Source organism: Capsella rubella, unplaced genomic scaffold, assembly GCF_000375325.1.
Source record: "Capsella rubella cultivar Monte Gargano unplaced genomic scaffold, Caprub1_0 scaffold_5, whole genome shotgun sequence".
NCBI classification, from domain to species: Eukaryota; Viridiplantae; Streptophyta; class Magnoliopsida; order Brassicales; family Brassicaceae; genus Capsella; species Capsella rubella.
Window position 1 is genome coordinate 8,064,509 of NW_006238919.1, and position 19,486 is coordinate 8,083,994.

Below are 19,486 nucleotides of genomic sequence, written 5' to 3' on the forward strand. Positions count from 1 at the left end.
CTTCACGTATATATAGGGGGTTTAGGGCTAAAGAGAGGAATGAGGTTTGTGTGGGAGAGGTAGAAAAAGTAGAAATGGTTTGTGTGAACAATAATATTTCGAATTCTTTTCAAAAAAAAAAAAAATAATAATTAAAAAAGCTTTAGCTAGTGTCATTGTAGTTGTATAACAAAATAAAAGACATACAACAATAATGCACACGCTAAACCATTACCAAATAATCATATACATTTTGACGTATAGAACACAATTCAGTTATCAACATAACTTTTTTGGGGTTTTGCTTAAGAGATAATACATAATTAGTTGTATTCATAATGCTTGTCAATCTCAGTTTATAGGCAAGCTCTTTTTTTATTTGAGGATTATGTCTAGATTCTACCTATGCATCTATATAGAGAATGACATAAATAATGACCTAATTATTGTACGATTTTGTGGTTTTTTACCAATCCTCTTACACATTTACGTACAATGTTAAAGATGTTCTGTTGCGGTCTTTTGATATTTTTTCGTAATGATTATGTTATTTAATTTAAGCTAGTACATATTTTGCTTATTTGTATGCATACGTCACATCGTAGAGTTACCAATTTAAACCAACCTTAGTAATTACAAATGACCAATATGAATGATTATGTTGCATAAAACAATTTGGCATTTAGTGGGAGAATTATATTTTAAAAGCTTTGTGTGCATTTAAACTATACATGAATGTTAAACTGTAATATGAATATGTGTATAATAAACTGTAAAATATATATAGATTAAAAGATACTACAATGTTTATGAGTTCCACTAGCCAGTTGTTGTTCTCTATCATTAAAATATTATACGATGACAATCTGGAATTTGCTTTAGATATTTTCTTAAAGAGAGTGAGATTTGCAAAGTTCTCACTACATTTACGTTACCAAGCAAATTAGTTCACGTGACAGTGTATGTCAAATATTATGCCGTTTTAACTTTAGCTCTTTTTAATCCTGATTTTCATGTTTCTTTATTGCAACAAGAAAAATAATTAGCCGTTTCTTAATCATTGTTATTTTGTCCGTACCATCTGAATATTATATCTAATAGAATCTTTCTTTGAATTACGCATATGTACGTATATAGGAGCTCATAGTTCTTCTTCTTGAATTTGGTTGAAAAATGAAAATGTGTATAGTAAATATATATTTGTCAAAGTATTCTCTGTTACTACAAAGGGACGACAACATTAAAGTTCAAATCAATGAAGTGCATGAATCTTAATTTCTATTGTAGCAATAAACAAATCTTGATTAATCAATGCAAATTCTTGTAACTAATTACACCTTTTTTTGGGGATCCCATTTTTACTTTATTTTAATGTTCTCTTACAGTAAATAGTTTTGAAAAATAAAATGTATTGTCGGATGGGAAAAACATAAAAAGTGAAATCATTTTCATTACGTCAGGCCTCTCTCCTATGCGTGTGGACGCATTAAGAGAGGTAGTAGAAGAAAGCTATGTTAGCATTACAAGTGGCGGCAATCTTTATGCAGCAGTGTCAATTTGTTATACGTATAATAAGAGAGTTAACCTTTTTCTTTTCGTGTGTTTGCCAGTAGATTAGATGTACGTAGCCACATTTGCTTTGTCGTACTCGTTACATGCCACAATCGTTCCCAAGTGAAAAAACACATGATCATTGCCAAATTGGTATCAATGTCCGAATCGACAAAAATATAGAGATGGCTTAATATTAGCTTAGACGTTTAATCGTTGATTGATTAGTTAGTCTATCATGTGATTAGTTGGTTTTACATAATAATTAACTAAAATATAACATGTAAAACATTAATTCTTACATATTATGTTGTTTTCCAGTTTCCACACACATCGATCTTTCGATTGGTAAGAAATGGTAGACTGGTAGTACGTTAAATAGTATTTATTTTTACCTAATAGAACTGTTAATTAAAGCTAATGATTCACTTACAATTTTTAATACAAATATTTTTATCACTTCTTTTAATTTACAGTACAATTAATTAAAACATTCTTAAAGTTATACCTTAATTCAACTCCATAGTAACTATATTTGCCATGATATTATAAAGTTTATAAACCGCGAAGGGACAACTATTTCTTCGAACTTAAGTAGAAGTTTGCAAGACATGTGTCTTTTATCTGAAAAGGGTAAGATATTTTCGTACGTATTTGTATATTTTGACTTTTGAAAAAAAAAGTCAAGGGTTAAAAGTTATTAATCATCTATATTACACGTCAGTGATCAATGTATTATTTTATTTTGGACACGATTCATTATTAAGAAATTCTTTACGGTAAGCATATAAGTGAAAAAAATAAAATGTAGGTAAAATATAACTCATGGTTGTGTATAAATTAGTCTAAATACGTGAATATATATATATATATATATACATATATATATATATTATATTATATATAATGGTGGGTTAAATACAAATATATATTAAGAAATGCTTTACATTGGTTGAGTCACTAAATATGTCTATTATTCGGCCACTAAATAGCTTTGTCCTATGTCTAATCCCACTTTTGATTCCTTTGAAATATATGCTTTTCGAGATTTAACATTTTGATTATATCGTTAAATATGTACAAAAAACACAAATAACATGAGTTTAGTCAGGTTAAGAGTTTTTTTTTTCAATAAACAAATCTATATTGAATTTTCTAGGATTTTAAATATGACTACGTTTATATTTTGGTAAATTTAATCTACTAACATGTGTTTTTCAACAGAAGAAAGAAAATAACCAAACTTATAATTTTATTATACTGCTTTAATTTTTGAGTTTAGTTTGATTGTTCAGTTTAATAACTACTTAGTTTACACCCTCTACCGCAATCTGAGTTTATTGTTTATTTGATAATTATTTTGAGATTAGGTTTACGTAATGGCTTCTTGTGATTACCCTGATGTCATGACCACTTTGTTTTTGGGTTAATGATTTAGTTTTTGGAGATACATCACTTAACATATATCATGATTTAAACCCAAATTACATAATATCTAGTCTGACCTCTATATATTATTGTTTAAATTTCTTATGGGTTATTTCGGTCACTCTTTAGACACATATATACCATTTAAAATTCAAGGTTAATTATACTATTTTTTTTCTTTACAGTAGTCGCTGACGACAAATAAATAAGATTCTCCTATAGATGTTTAATAAATCTATAGTTATCCCACTAAAAACAATAATTGACAATAATTCCGTTATTTTCTGTATAAATATTGTTTCTTCGTTTTAGATTCATTTGTTTGGAGAAAAGCTAAAAACAAATTCTGATTTGTCTTTTCCTTTCTGTGGTTAACAACCTGACTCACCAGACTCTCGAGTCAAATCACATAGACTCATAGCTATGTTTCAATCATCGTATAATCATACAAATTATATAATTTTATATAACCACATGATGAAATGGGTGGGAAAGAACACAAACTTTGTTTTATCCTCTGATACCAAAAAATAAGAAAATCCCAATTAATAAATAGGTTTTCAGATTGTTGAAAGAAAAACCATACTAAACCATAAATCAAAAAAGTTCAGTTGATATACATTAATAACAAAGACAAGGAAAATTGTAAACCAACTTAATAACTAGATCTTCATATATATATTTTCTTTAATTTTTGTTTTTTGGTGGAGTATATTTTCGTTAATTATTGGTTTGAGCTTGTTGCCACTTGCCATTACATAATTTTACGTATTTCTTATTCTTAGAATTTCAATTATTTTTTTTTAAATTGTATAATCTAACTTATACAGTTATGCTTCATGAATATACACAACGTTCATTATAATTTACTCGCTTGTTTAGTTTTATAGAAACAAATAAACATAATATGTATGTACTGTACTTAGTTCCGTTTTATATATCTTGGTTCGGTTTGGTTGTATAGTAATTAACATACGCACATGTATAAATGTATATGTGTATACAAAATTAAAAGGAAAAATGAAAGAAAAAAAATCGTAGTCCCATAATTGGTTACGTTTCCAAATTCCAACCTCCTCCACCATCCAAGCACCACTTGGAAAGTTCATACAACTTGAGCCATTGCTTTAAAGAAAAAAAGGCCACAACACCACATTTCTTTTAAAACTCTTTTTATATTCTAAGATAATTCATGGCAATATATATGTATAATTGTTATTATTATTTGTGATGATAGATATATTTTGGTACATTAATTATATGTAGTGGACTAGTCCTCATCTAAATCATAATATCTTGTAAATTTTCCAACTCCCGTATATATAAAAAAAAGAACTTAAATTACATGAAAAATAACGACCATATTTACCTACAAGAAGCAGAGAATTGTGTTATTTATTTTTGTTTGGGTATCTTTTTGTTTTTAGAAAATTAACATGAATGCATCCATTGGACATTGGAAAGATACATAAGTATAGTAAACGCCACCACGTAATGAACAAATGACTAACCCATGCATTGTTATGTCAAGCCGCCACGTTAGTCCAAGCTATCATATAATTCTGCGACACATCTGATTTCTTTGTTATGCTAATGTCAAAAATTCACATTAAATTAAGTGTCAATAATTAAGGTAATGATAACGAGGTAAGTAGTTGAATTCGTCAATTTGAAAGGAAATTTCCATAACAAGATATTTTCAGCTCCTTATGTACGAGTTAATTATTTCTTGAAGATTTTTATATGTCCTCTTTATCACCTGTCCTTTTTTTTTATTGGCCTCTAATAAAGATAGAAGAATTCGAGTGGCACACAAAAAATATTGAAATCAAAGAAAAAATAGTTTTAGGTTAAAAAAAAAAAAAAGCAAAAGAAGAGGAGAGGAGATCATACAACAAAAAAATGTGGCTCTTCTACTAGACGTAGTTGCTCTCAGCCTTCTCCATCCAATCTCCTTCTTGCCATATTTTCCAAGAGTTATTTACAGAAAAAGTAACGAAATGTCGATGCCTTTCAGAAACAAGCACAATGCCCACCAAACTTCAGAATTAGGCACTTGTGTTTTCGGAAATTACTATACTACCCTTACTTAGTTGATTTCATGCTATTGTTCTACTTATTGTTAATTATTTAGTGAAACTAATAATTTTTCACATACGAGAAACTAGTTGACCACATCAGATTCTACTAAAAAAAATTAAAATTAAAATGAATAAAATAAAACAAACTAAAGGAATAAATTTTGTACAATTTTATTAAGGAAATTTTATTCAATTTAGATCTATAAATTAGTATTTAGGGTTTAGATTTTATAGATAAATGAAATTATATTTTGGTTTGGGTTTATAAAATAGTGGTTAGGGTTTAGATTTTATAAATAAAGAAAAATATATTTTGGTTTGGATTGATAAAATAGTGGTTAGGATTTAGATTTTGTAATTAAACGAAATTATATTTTGGTTTGTGTTGATAAAATAGTGGTTAGGGTTTAGATTTTATAAATAAACAAAATTATATTTAAGCTTGGGTTGATAAAATAATAGTTAGGGTTTAAATTTTGTAATTAAACGAAATTATATTTTAGTTTGGATAGATAAAATAATAGCTAGGGTTTAGATTTTTTGATCAAACAAAATTATATTTTGGTTTGGGTTGATAAAATAGTGGTTAGAGTTTAGATTTTATTATTATACGAAATTATATTTCGGTTTGGGTTGATAAAATAGTGGTTAGGGTTTAGATTTTATAATTAAACGAAATTATATTATGGTTTGGGTTGATAAAATAGTGGTTAGGGTTTAGATTTTATAAATAAACAAAATTATATTTAAGTTTGGGTTGATAAAATAATAGTTAGGGTTTAGATTTTGTAATAAAAAAAATTAATTTGGGTTTATAAATATGAATTATTTTAATTTTGATTAGGTTTTTAGTCCCTTAAACTTGGGTTTAGTGAATATTTTTCTTTTTAATCGCTGCTTTTAACTACACTATTCTGCTTTCATATGTTATTTATGTTTGTCCATAAACTCAAAATAACCTAAAACCGAATTTCGTGGCTTACTTTTAATCCACATAATTGGCATCAATTACTGCTCCACTGTTTAATCAACTTGCATAATCTCACTAACACCAGCATAGTAAACTATTAGGGACAGAAATGTTATCAACAGTTAGTTTTGTTATATTTTTAATGCTCTCCTTCCTACTATGCCTCTTTCCGAAGTTAGAAGCTGAATTGTGCCTACCTTTATAATAATCTCATTTTCCAATTGGTTTCTTTCTCTATCTTTTCATTTTTGTTATTTTATTTTATTTATTTATCATCCAACTTGTATCATATTCGTATGGAAATACATACATTTTTCTGTTAAAATAAGTACGAAAATATATACATAATCGGCGTTGGCACTTTAAATGAATATCCATAAGAAAAATACTGAAACTAAAAATGAATATCAAAAAATGAAATTAATTAATATTTTTATTAATTTTATTTACATCATATATACTGAAAACTAATTAACGGAGATTTTAATCCTAACCAGAGTCTCAAATCTAATATGTTTCAGCATATATAATCCCACGAGTTATACTCGATATGTTTCAATACTTAATTATTTGCTACTTACCTATCATACAAAGAAAGGAGTCGAACACTTGACTAACGTATATATCATATGAATTAATTTCATTTCAATTTAATGGAAAGAATTAAACAGTGAAGTTCCATTAGTTTTGGTATGAAGATGTCATGATTGATATTTTACTCCAAACTTTTTGGCAAATCATGGCTAACCATGTCCATCGTGACTCGTGATGTACGAGTTCGTTTCAAGCAAAAATTATAGCATGTTTCATAAGATAACAAAAAAAAAAATGAAAAGGAAAAAAACAAAGCAATTATGAAACAAAAAAGGAAAACAAACATCCATGAAGATAGCGATCACGTCGGCTTTATCTAGAGATCTTATTAAAAAAGAGAAAGATTAAAAGAGAGATTGGTGAGGATATGATTTGATTGGCCATATTTGTTATTGCCACTTAAAAATAAAAATATGCATTATCAATTTTATTTATTTCTAAGAATTGAGTTGTGTCAAGTTTCTTCTCCTTTTCATGCCGCCCCTAAACTTATTTTATAAGGTCGGGCTTGAAAATTCAGTTGATATTATTAGTCTTGGCCTCTTGGGGTTGAAAATTTAGTTGATATTATTAGTCTTGGCCTCTTGGGGTTACGAAAGTTTGATATATTTGAATAGAGCCAGTAATTAACTAATTATAACCATATAATTTGTAAATTTGACTGTGTAACTTTTATAATATGTGTTGTTGTTGTTAAAGCTAGCTTTTATATTAGAAGTATTTTTTTTTTTTTGAATTGAATGTAAAATTTATTCAAATAAAAAAAAACTGTTTTACAATGACTGTGTACTTGGATTTGAAACAATTAGATAAAGAGAAATTGAGCTGTAACTCCAACTGTGAAACTCATAAACAAGAGCGATTAATGTGGAGGGATGCGAGTAGCAAACCAGTAGGTTAGCCCCTCATTATAGGAGTAGTCTCCTTGGTGAAGAATTGAGCTGAATCTATTGCGGATGTTCTTGTCAATATTCTTAAGAAGAAGAGATTGCGTGCAAGGACTATCTCCATGACGTCGTTTGTTCCGTTCTTGCCAAATATGATAGAGAGTAGTTTGAAAGGTGTACCTTAGTGTGAAAAGACTTATTCTTTCATGGCTGGGGTTGGAGAGAAGCCGTAACAGTTGGTTCCAATCAGTAGTGAATTTGTGATCAAGAATTCGACTAACTTCTTACTTCTTCTATATTAGAAGTATTATTGTTCCAAAGGATTATAAAATCATGAAATAACATTAGTAACAGAACCACATGAACAGTCCATATTGAGTCATTAGCTTCATAATTTCATTACTAAAACCACAAAAAGTTCTTAATTTTGTAAGTTGAATTAATGAATGACATAAATTTCCATTCTTATATGTTGTTTTCATCACAAACATAATAGTTTTCTCAAAAATTATAAATCAAACATACTATTTTGGAAGAAGAAAACAAAAGGGTAAATTAACTTTAACAATAAAAAAGGGTAAATCAAATAATATATTTTATCCTTTCCTTACTACACACACCATTGACTTGTTTACTACATCGTACCTATTGACTATTTTTAATGATGACGGCGTAAGAGATGCGTAAGAGATTGTGACTATTGTGACTATTGTTATCCGTAAGATATTGCCATCGAAGAGTTTACGCTTCGGTAGTGCGAAACCACATATGATATATATATACGACCGACCTAAACTCGTGTGCTTCAGTTTGGCATTTGTTTCTTAGCAATTAACCTAAAATTAATTACGGGAGATTTTTTATTGATTATTATTCGATGGGGATAAGACATTTTACATATAAGTACCAAGTTGGTTTTTTTAATCTTATACTATATAGTTCGCATGATAGACTAATTATTGAAGGCTTTATGGACCTTTCTCTATGAGTGAACATTCCACTCTTCTTGAAAGATAACAAGATAGATAATATCACAGAGCTTTTGTTTTTTTTTTTGTTTTTCCATTCATTTCTTTTGTCTCCTTTTCTTCTTTTGTTATTTCTTTCTTCTTGTTGTGTATATATTACAAAGAAGAACATATCTGATTTTATTGGTCTTCCCCAAATTTGATGCAACACTTGGCAACTTGGGTAGTTGCTTACTTTATTTGCTCCTATTTCATAATATTTTAAAATCTATTACATCTATAAACATTTTATACTATATAATTTTTGAATATTTTTCAACATAGTATAATATAATGATAAATAAACATTTTTTTACCTTATTTTCGCTTTTTAGTATTTAATCTTCACAATTAAATAATGGGACAACCATATATTATACACAATATATATATATATATATATATATATATATATATATATATATATATCCAGATATCATAATGCTTTTAATGATTAGGAAAATTGATTAAATATGAAAAATTTAAGTGTATAAAAAAACAAACACTCGTCATCCATTTAGAGAAAACGTTTAAAAGATTTTTTGTCTTGTGTATAGTTGGCCGGCAGCATTGGTGCACCAAATTTTGTCCCTCTTTTTCCCCTTTGTTATTATTATGTTATTAATAAGTTAATCTCCTCAAATATTACAAAATCCTAATCAATCTCACAAATATTATACTATATTTAGTCAACAATATACAGTTATAGGACTATCTGTAGTCTTTGTAGGACTTTATACATATCTACATCTCAGATGAAATTTATACTTTAATATTTCCACAATCTTTTTTATTTTATTTTATTTTGGGATGATGTTTACTCATTTTTTCATATTTTACTAGTAAAATGACTTCATATTTATTTTTATTTATTTGAGAGATTCAATCCTCTTTTTTTTTTTCTAAATTAAAGGAGGGTTTCTCTTGTAGTGTCAATAATAATGACATAACCTAATGCCTCGCTAAGGGGGGGCTTACTTGGCAACTAGAGAGGAAATATCAAAGAAACCTTCTTCAATTCTTTCTTTCACTTTTTTTTCCCTTTTCTTTTTGAGTAGAATTGTTTTCGATCGATATTTATATGTTATATAATGAAGGAAAAGAAACCAAGAAAAAGTTTAACATTTTGGTGATATATCAAATTAATTATCTATATGATTTCAAGGTACTAACAACCACCTGAAGATCTTGTTGTAGGTTTGAGTGGAGAGGGAGACGACTATACAACTGATGAGCTAGCTTTCCTTTGGTAAACATCTATCAACTGCTTTCTATAATATATAAGATTTGATTAAAATTAAGGCATCAAGCTTGATCAATAGGAAAAGAGCGAATGATTTTGCGATAAAACTACCAAAAGTAACAAACTTAAGTAGCAAACGGATTTTAAGTTTTTTTTTGTATCTTCGAGTAGGGTTTTTAAAAAAATGAAAACATCGATACAAACTCCATCCAATTCGAATGGGATGGTTACGTACTTAGTCTTCATGTAAAACCAGTCAAGGCCAAAAGGGTTACGTGGATTTATTTCTTGATTTAACTTTTAAAATGTTTTGAATAATTAACATTTATATATACAAAAGTTTCCTGTTACAACCATTCGGTTCTATGGTGTAGTGGTTAGCACTCTGGACTTTGAATCCAGCGACCTGGGTTCGACTCCCGGTAGGACCTTTTTTCCTTAGTATTTTTACCATTTTTTCAGTTATCGTTTGTTTGGGCCTTACACTTTATGATCCAATACTTACTATTGATTACAATAACGTTTGACTCATTTAAAAAACTTGGGTCGAACTGGGCCGAGATTGTGTTTCCATCAATATAACTAATTTACTACTCCTACTGTACATATTACAGTACGTTACCAACTAAAACTCTACCTACTGTACATATCTCCCAAAAAATAAAATTAAAATATCGGCGAAAAACAAATAAAAAACAGAAGATTTTTTATCTGATTAGTAATTTCGAGGCTCTTTATAGATAGCATGTAAATTTTTTTTTTTTTTTTTTTTTTGTCGTTCTACACTTCTACCCATTCTATTCTTGCAATCACTACAAAAAAAAAAATTGATATTCTTGCAATTATGTGAGTTTTCAGAAAAAAAAAAATTTGTTAACCTTCTAAAGCCACTAAATTTAGATGTACATCAGTATTTGATCATTTGACCAAAAATTATCAGGATAGGTAAAGATTCAAATGAATACGACTTCTGTCTCTTAATAACACATTAAAACAAGAATGATTTTCATATTATTTGTTCATTTATCTTTGTGTTGGCCATTATATTGGTGCAAGACTTTATTATTATTTTTTTTTGGTGAGAAGCGCAATACTTTTTTTATTTACATTAAATGTTCAGTCGCTTACTGACATAAATTTTAATTAAAGTGACATTCATATTATTGTCCAATTATCTTTCAGTTGGTGCTGCAAATACTTACCAAATATATATACATACATACTAATTTCTGTTTTTAATTAATTTAAATATTTTCTTTCTAATTTTTCATCGCTGAAAAAAACATACATACTAATTTTTTTATCGAAAAAACATACATTCTAATTTTCTTGTGAATTAGATCTTCGAGATAAATAATAATCCGTTGTTTACTTCATAATAGTGATTTGTAACTAATTTTTGATATTTCTTGTCTATTCGCCAATCAAAAATAGTGAATAACGAGTAATTTTTTCTAAAAAAAAGAAAGATATGTCTGGTTAACCATTTAAAACGACTTAAATTAAGCAAACCAAAGTTCTTAATTTATAAATATATTGAAAATGTTAATATTCTAAAAATATTAACTCAAAAAGATATTAATAAAAAACCTCGATAAGAAGAGATTACGTGATACATAAAAAGAATGATATCATTTTAGTATTGCTAGTTTTTATGATTGATAATCAAAACCAGTATAAAAAGAAAAAAAAAATATAATTTCATACCAAGTTAATGCGGTTAGGTAAATTCAATTATTTAGAAATCTAAGGGTAAAAAAATAACGAACCAAAAAATTTCGTCACTCACACACACACACACACAAAAAAAAAGAAAAAAAAAAAAAAAAGAAAAAACCCTGACTCTATTAGTCAATCGCCTTCCCCTAGTCCTCTCTTCTTCAAGCTACACAGAAACCACCCTTCTCTCTTTACTGCCTTTTTGCAAAGGCAAGAGAGCTCTGAGAGAGAGGATCCGTCGGTGTGCTACTCTCACTCCGACACTACATCCGATCGTCGCTGGTTAGTTGATTTCGTTTACTCTCCGATCAATTTCATTTCCGATGAACTTGTTTTTTTCTTTTTCTTTTCTCGTTAGAATTCTGACTTGAACTTGTTGTCAATTCATTATACGCTTTCTCTTCTCATCATCTCCCATTATCTTACTGCTTCGTTGCTGATCTCTACTTGTTTTCCCCCTTTTAGCATTTTCAGTGGCGTCTAGTAGTGTTTCTTCACTAGATTTAGACTAGTCTTTTTTTTTTTTTGTTCATTTTGTGGTCTATGTTTTTATATGATTGTTTGCTTCGCTCCATGTATCGCTGGATTGGAGAAAAATGTGAGTTCGCTGCTGTGGATTTTGTTTTGTTTTCCCGATTTGTTCTCTTGAACGATTTAAGCAGCCTTGTTTGATTGTTCATTTTCATAATCTGTCCAAAGAATTAAGTCACAGTAGCTTGGATCTGAGGTTTTTTTGTTTGTTTCCTGCGTCTCATTGTACAATTTTGACTTCAATTTTGAGATTGATTTCTTATAATACATGAGTGTGCTGAGATAGCTTAGCTAATGTAGCCTGTGATGTTTTATTATTCAATCTCTAGGTGGTTTTCGCTTAGTTGTGCTGTGACATTCAGATTTACATGTGCAGAGTTGCTTCAGTTTGATTATTCTGGAAGCGATGGATCAGGTTTGTGTGATAGTTGTTTCAGTTCATAGTCACTGCTTACTCTTTGGCGAGTCTCGTGGTTAAAATGCTCATACTTATAATGCAGTACGAGAAAGTTGAGAAGATTGGTGAAGGAACTTACGGTGTGGTTTATAAGGCACGAGACAAAGTGACCAATGAGACTATAGCTTTGAAGAAGATCCGGCTGGAGCAGGAGGATGAAGGTGTACCTAGCACAGCAATTAGAGAGATCTCCCTCTTGAAAGAAATGCAGCACAGTAACATTGTCAAGTATGAAGTTGTCGAAAACTAATTGTCGAAACCTAATTCAGCATGAGTCTTGTGAACAATCTTGGTTGATTTTTTGGTACACAGGTTGCAGGATGTAGTGCACAGCGAGAAGCGTTTGTATCTGGTGTTTGAGTATCTTGATTTGGATCTCAAAAAGCACATGGATTTAACTCCTGATTTCTCTAAGGATCTACATATGATCAAAGTGAGTGCTCAGAAACTTTAGTTATTTATTTATTTATGTGCTTAATGCACTTTTTATATGAAGCGTTGTAACAAACCAGAAACCCCTAAAAGTACCGTCTTATTGAGCTATTTGGTTGGTCATTATGCGATAAACTTACTTCTAGTCTTTTTTAGGACCTCTACCTGTTTGGTTTCGCTGAATATTGGTGAAATCTAAGTTATCTAGTGTCTTCTCAATGCGTTTTTAGTACTCAACACAAGCTGATTGTAGCTATTCATCTACTCTCTGCAGACATATCTTTACCAGATTCTTCGCGGAATTGCGTATTGCCACTCGCACAGAGTTCTCCATCGTGATCTAAAGCCACAGAATTTGTTGATTGATCGTCGCACAAACTCACTAAAGCTTGCAGATTTCGGACTGGCCAGAGCATTTGGTATCCCTGTCAGGACATTTACTCACGAGGTGCCAAAGAGCTTAAGTCTTGTTCATATGTTTCTCTTATAAAATCTTTGGCATGGCTTCATATTTGCTTCAATCCTAAAGGTTAAAGAACCACTTAAGTATCTGGTAAATGTGAATAAAAGACTCAGACATTTCAGATAGACGGTTGAATAATGTTAGAGTAGAGATACCATAATAAGTATCAGTGCTACATTCAGATTTTGACGTCACTTCATGGTTAGTCACAATTTTTGCATATTGTTCCTTTCAGGTGGTTACTCTCTGGTACCGAGCACCAGAGATACTCCTAGGATCTCATCATTACTCTACACCCGTTGATATTTGGTCTGTTGGATGCATATTTGCCGAGATGATCAGCCAAAAGCCGTTATTTCCTGGAGACTCCGAGATTGATCAACTCTTTAAGATTTTCAGGTTTTGTTACTAACTTCCTCAATCTAATCATCGTCTAAATATTACAAGTGGAAAGAACTTGTCTGCAATGATATCGCAAGGGATTCTAAATACATTCTCAACTTGAAGTGTAATCTTGGAGTGCTAATGAACACAGATATTGAAGTGTTAAACCATGTTCTTTTTTCTTTAACCAGAATCATGGGAACTCCATACGAGGATACGTGGCGTGGGGTAACTTCTCTGCCAGATTATAAATCTGCTTTCCCTAAGTGGAAACCAACAGTACGTCAAATATCTCTGTTCACTTGTACATCTTGTATTCAGCAAACATGAGTTCACGACACGTTAAAATTGTTGTACCTCAGGACTTGCAAGCCTTTGTCCCCAATCTAGATCCCGATGGCGTTGATCTCCTTACTGTAAGTTCACTGACCATATACACACACATCTATATATTGTACTTCTGCTACATTAGAGACCTGGATGCTTGCTTTTGATGGACCTGGTGCCATGCTTACTCTGCTGATCCTTTAACCACTTGAGGTTTTGGATCTTATAAAGCCACCGATAATTTTTCCGTTCGGCCTTTAGGACTAGAACCAAGCATCCCCCGAGAAAGTCTTTATGGTGTTTTTAAACAAAACCAGAGACATTGGTTTGGCTACTTGTATGTGCCACTTCAAGGTGAAACCAAACTGGTCTTACACATGAACAATAGTGAATAACCGGGATTCATGAAAGTCCTGAACCAAACAAAACTTGTGAATATCTAAGATTTTGAAGCTCAGCAGCAAGTAAAGATGGTGATAATAATATGTCTCCGTTATTGATTTGTTACAGAAAATGCTGTTAATGGATCCGTCGAAAAGAATCAACGCAAGAGCCGCCCTGGAGCATGATTACTTCAAGGATCTTGGCGTCATGCCATAGAAAGAGATAAAAACCAGTAATCTCTCCTTCATTCTATATATAATTATCTTGCAGGCTTTTTTATCCTAAGAAAATTAAGAACAATATTAATGGGTTTTGTTTATTCTTTCTCTGAGTTCCTTTCCTACTCTTATATATCCTAGTAACGAAAAAAAGAAGAAGAAGATTTCGAGTGTGTGTTTTTTTTTTTACTTCTAAGCTTTTGAGATCATTTTCTTGTACTCAGAATATAATATGGTTTTTGTTTTGCATAATATGCAACTTCTTTCTGTATAATAGTAGTGATTTATCATATAAATCGAACGAGTTTTCTCAGTTAGATGAGACCAATATTGACGAGACGAACGGCGACAAAAAATGTTTTTGAGGAGAAGAGCTGGTCAACACACGTATTGGATAATTTGGATGATACATTTTAATTTTACATGTGGGTCTCTAAATCAAACGTCAATAATTTAATAGAAATTACATATGAATGTAGACAGATCATCACTACCCGATGACCATCTAAAAATGTTGACAAACAAGTTGTTGTGTCGACTCAATCTATATACCAAGATTTTCGATGTAAGCTTACTTGGTCTCAGCAGCTCTTTCATTGACTGTTCTTCTTTGGAACAAGGAATATTTAGGGTGAAATTACAGTCTAATGTAAACGTTCTTAATCTGCCAAGTGTTTTTAACATAAACTTCAATGATGACAGATCATGAACTTAGGTGTTTGAAAATAATTATACAGAATCAATGCAGTTTAATGCCTTTGTGCTAACCTCATGTAAAATAGATCTAACCATTTATACAGTGAAATAAATGTTTCCTATGCAATAAATCGGCATTCGTAACTAGTACTTTTTTTAGTTAAAAGGAAAATAATATCTAAATACAGTATGTTTTTTTATTAACAATTTACCCCAAAAAAAAAATCACAATATGTAGTTGCAGTTTTCTTTTCTTTTCAAGGAAAATTTTAATATCCTAAAGTTCAAGTGAGCAAATATTTTAGAAAGCAAATAGGCTGTAAAATTAACATAAAGTTGAGAGAAAACAATGATGAGTTGACACAAACACGTTTTAGACGATTTTAGCCTTGTCATTCAACTCGCACATGACGCGTTATCTTTTTCTTTTTTTCTGTAACATGTTATTGTTTTTTATTTATTTAGATTTTATTTTGTTAACTAAATTTTTAAGGTATTTTTACTTACAAGTCACTTAAATTGTAAATTTTTATAGAACACAAGATTTTTTATTTTCTTGAAATAACAATTATTTATCTAAATAAACAATTATTTTAGCAAATAAATTTTTTACCTTCATTACATATCTACATAAACAGAAACTCATTATATTGATAGATTTTGTTCACTAAAGGAATCCCTAGGATAAAACTTACAAATTACAATTAATAAAATTGTGTATTAATGATAAAATCAGTTTCTTTAAAAAAATCAATTTAAACAGAAATAAGTAGCACATTATGCAAAATAATTAGTAAAGATAGTAATATATAATTTCCTAGTCAAATTCAACAGCTACATGTCAAAGTGATATCACCCCATAACCATTTACTTAATTTCATCGTCATTTACTTAATTAATTTTTTTTTTATAAACTACTGGAAATGGAAATAACTTAAAAGGCGTGTAAAGTAATTTAATAATAATGCCAAAGAGGCAAAGACTGATTCCTCTAAAAAAAAAGCCAAATAATTTTACTGATTCTATCACACATCAATTATTCAGTGACAGAAAGTGAAAGAAAAAAAAATGATTAGTTAAATTACCAAAAAAAACTAGATTAATTATAAAAATGATTTCTTGAAATTAGTTGTTTGACTCGTAAAAAAAGGGAAAGATGGTGGCTTAAGAGGCCAACTTAGCCGGAGAAGAACCAAAAAAAAAAAAAAAAACATAATTCTCTACTTCTCTTCTCTGTCCCCCTCTAGGCTCTAGTCAATATTTCCTTTTTTTTTCTTTTCGAAATTTTAATCTTTTTAAAAAGAAAAAGTTATTATTGATTGCTCCAAAGACTTTTGTTGTAGCAGCAGCAATAGCCAAAAAAAAAAAAAACGCGATTTTTCTGGGTTTTCGCCGATGTTAGATTTGCAGCCGTCAGATCGGCGTCACGGAGCTCCGAGTTCTAGTGGTGGCGGTGGAGATGAGCTGATCAGAACTTATAAAGGGTGGAAAGGCAATAACGTGAGAGCTTCTTCTTCTTCTTCTTCTCTTATAATGATTGATTTTTTTGTTTTCCTGGGTCTTCAGATTTAAGGTCTGTTGAGTAAGATCTGATTCAGTTTTTTAGTTTAATTGTTGTGTTTACTCAGAAGAAACTGCGGATTAATCGTTATCTGTTTGTGTGTTTTTTTTTCTGGGTTTGTTCATTCTTCTGAAGTTTTGAGTTTTAAGTTTGACTTCTATACCCTAATTATATATAGGGGTTTTTGCTCATTCTTTTTTCTTGATTTTTGAATTTGACTTTGAAAGCTCTCAACTTTTACCTGCTCATCGTTTGAAGCTAGTCTCCATTTTGCTTTTTTTTGTCTAATGAATTGATTCATCAAAATTTGTGCTTTCACTTGAGATAAATTAGAGACCATGGATGCTCAAAGTTTACCTGGTTTGGTCTCCTAGTCAGTTATTTGGATAATGTGTTTTCTTAAGCTGAAGAGATGTGGTCTGGTTTTTGCTGGTATCTTTCAAAATTAGACCTTTTTGATGTTTATCAGAGTTTAGTGACGATACGTCTGTCTGTGTGATCTCATAGTTACTTGAGTTTTCTTTAGTGACTTATAGTTGTTGGTTAATTCAACTGTTGTGGTTATGTATGGACTTGTTTTTTTCCAATATTTTTACTGATCTTTGATTTGTTCTTTTTTTTTTCTCCAGGTGTTCTTCTTTGGAGGAAGGCTTGTGTTCGGACCTGATGCTCGGTCTATTCTAATCACCATCTTCTTGATTACAGCTCCCGTTATTGTATTCTGTGTATTTGTTGGCAGAAAGTTTATTGATGACTTCCCTCACCATAGAGGAGTATCAGTACTAGCTGTTGCTATTGGTCTGATTTTATTAGTGAGTTCCTCTTTCTCATAAATCTTTGTATACTGATTCTGATTCCGCTTCTGCATTTACCTATCGCTGCTGCGACCTTTTACTCTTGGCATCTTGATAATAAAGTTTGGTATTTGTTTCCCTTCAGGATCTAATATTTCTTCTTTTAACCTCGGCGAGAGACCCAGGAATAATACCACGTAATCTGTATCCTCCTGAACCAGAGGGTAATGAAGGCAATGCAGAACCACGTCTTGCTCATACTCCTCAGAGTCGGTTGCCTCGGACAAAGGATATGATTGTAAATGGAATTACTGTGAAGATCAAATACTGTGACACATGCATGCTTTACAGACCTCCCCGTGCTTCTCATTGCTCGATATGCAATAACTGTGTTGAGAAGTTTGATCACCACTGTCCTTGGCTTGGTCAGTGCATTGGATTGGTAATGGATATTATGTTGCCTCAACAATCTTGTTCCCTCTTTTGTCATCTTTCTGACTGCATTTTATGAATTTTGAGTAACTAACAGTAGTTTGGGGTTTTTGATTGCAGAGAAACTATAGGTTCTACTTCATGTTTGTGCTGTGCTCAACTCTTCTCTGCATTTATGTCCATGTATTTTGCTGGATCTATGTCATGCGCATAATGCATGGTGAAGACATAAACATCTGGAAATCTTTTCTCAAGACTCCTGCCTCCATCGCTCTGATAATCTACACTTTCATCTGCGTCTGGTTTGTTGGTGGGCTTACTTGTTTCCACTTGTACCTGATGAGTACCAATCAGGTTAAATATCTACTCTCTAAAAACTCCTTGTTTCATTATGCCCTCAAACTGTTGGATGATTTAGCTGCTTGTTAACTGGTTCTCTGTTGTTTGATATGTTGTGATTTGGCAGTCAACTTACGAAAACTTTAGGTATCGGTATGATAGACATGAGAACCCCTTCAACAAAGGAATAGTAGGGAATTTCATGGAAGTATTCTGCACAAATGTTGCCATATCTCAGAACAGTTTCAGAGCAAAGGTTTCAAAGGAGCCAGCAATCCCACCAAGGACAGTAAACGGAGGTATGTCAAGCCCAAGCTTACAGAAAGTTTCCCACGACATAGAGATGGGAAGAAAACCAGTTTGGCACGAGACAGTTGAAGAAGAACTTGGTGACATGGACAAGGACATGGAAACAGCAGTTACATCACGGGATTTGAGCAGAATGCTTCCACCAGAAGATTCTGAAGGACGCGATATCATGCATTCGAGAGAGTCAAGCAGGGGACGGGGGATTATGCATTCGAGAGAGTCGAGCAGAGGAAGAAGAGGAGGGAGTTGGGAATTGTCAAGCCGTATTAACGAAGATTTAAGAACAAGGGACGAGTCTGTGTCGAGAAGAGTTGGTGAAGACAGCTCAGAGTCTTCAGACAATGATGCTTCCAGAGATTTACATGTTGAGATATATGATGCAATATCAAGTAGAGGCAGAACTGGAACTGGTATAGGACAGTTGTAGTCTCTGGATTAAGCCAATTTTCACTATAAAAAAAAGGTTAAGAAAAAAAGTAAGAAGGAATCAAGGAAACCCAAGATTGTGATTCAAGTTTGTTTGTTTATTTTCCTTGTAACGTGTTTGTGTAAAATGTTCAAAGGATAAATGCTATTAAATTTCTGGTAAAATGAAACAACTGGAACACATTTCATTTTCAAAAGTAGTAAGTAGTAACATTACAAGAGTCACAATGTCACAAAGCTTCAAATACCAAAATAAATACATAAACGAGATAGG

The 19,486-nt window shown here is 31.0% G+C and overlaps 2 protein-coding genes and 1 non-coding gene across 3 annotated transcripts; all 3 read left to right on the forward strand.

The window, feature by feature from the left end:
• The first annotated feature begins 10,099 nt into the window (after positions 1–10,099).
• On the forward strand, positions 10,100–10,171 carry TRNAQ-UUG. The gene has a single exon. It is a non-coding gene; the product is annotated as a tRNA-Gln (tRNA).
• Positions 10,172–11,556: 1,385 nt separating this feature from the next.
• LOC17886903 (cyclin-dependent kinase A-1) lies at positions 11,557–14,968 on the forward strand. The gene is made up of 9 exons (XM_006291531.2): positions 11,557–11,741; positions 12,367–12,405; positions 12,491–12,675; positions 12,760–12,880; positions 13,154–13,327; positions 13,578–13,741; positions 13,918–14,005; positions 14,089–14,142; positions 14,564–14,968. The coding sequence occupies exons 2-9, from the start codon at positions 12,397–12,399 to the stop codon at positions 14,651–14,653; spliced, it is 885 nt and encodes a 294-aa protein (XP_006291593.1). The 5' UTR covers positions 11,557–11,741; positions 12,367–12,396; the 3' UTR covers positions 14,654–14,968.
• A 1,610-nt stretch (positions 14,969–16,578) lies between these two features.
• LOC17886895 (probable protein S-acyltransferase 5) lies at positions 16,579–19,393 on the forward strand. Its single transcript, XM_006290972.2, has 5 exons — positions 16,579–16,851; positions 17,542–17,724; positions 17,852–18,148; positions 18,259–18,492; positions 18,605–19,393. The coding sequence occupies exons 1-5, from the start codon at positions 16,747–16,749 to the stop codon at positions 19,211–19,213; spliced, it is 1,428 nt and encodes a 475-aa protein (XP_006291034.1). The 5' UTR covers positions 16,579–16,746; the 3' UTR covers positions 19,214–19,393.
• Positions 19,394–19,486: the final 93 nt, after the last annotated feature.

Coding starts and splice junctions, on each gene's coding strand:
- LOC17886903 (XM_006291531.2), top strand. Junction 13,328..13,577: donor TCAGGACATTTACTCACGAG/GTGCCAAAGAGC, acceptor TGTTCCTTTCAG/GTGGTTACTCTCTGGTACCG. Junction 14,143..14,563: donor ATGGCGTTGATCTCCTTACT/GTAAGTTCACTG, acceptor GATTTGTTACAG/AAAATGCTGTTAATGGATCC.
- LOC17886895 (XM_006290972.2), top strand. CDS start 16,747: ATGTTAGATTTGCAGCCGTCAGATCGGCGTCACGGAGCTCCGAGTTCT. Junction 18,149..18,258: donor TTGGTCAGTGCATTGGATTG/GTAATGGATATT, acceptor TTTTGATTGCAG/AGAAACTATAGGTTCTACTT. Junction 18,493..18,604: donor ACCTGATGAGTACCAATCAG/GTTAAATATCTA, acceptor GTGATTTGGCAG/TCAACTTACGAAAACTTTAG.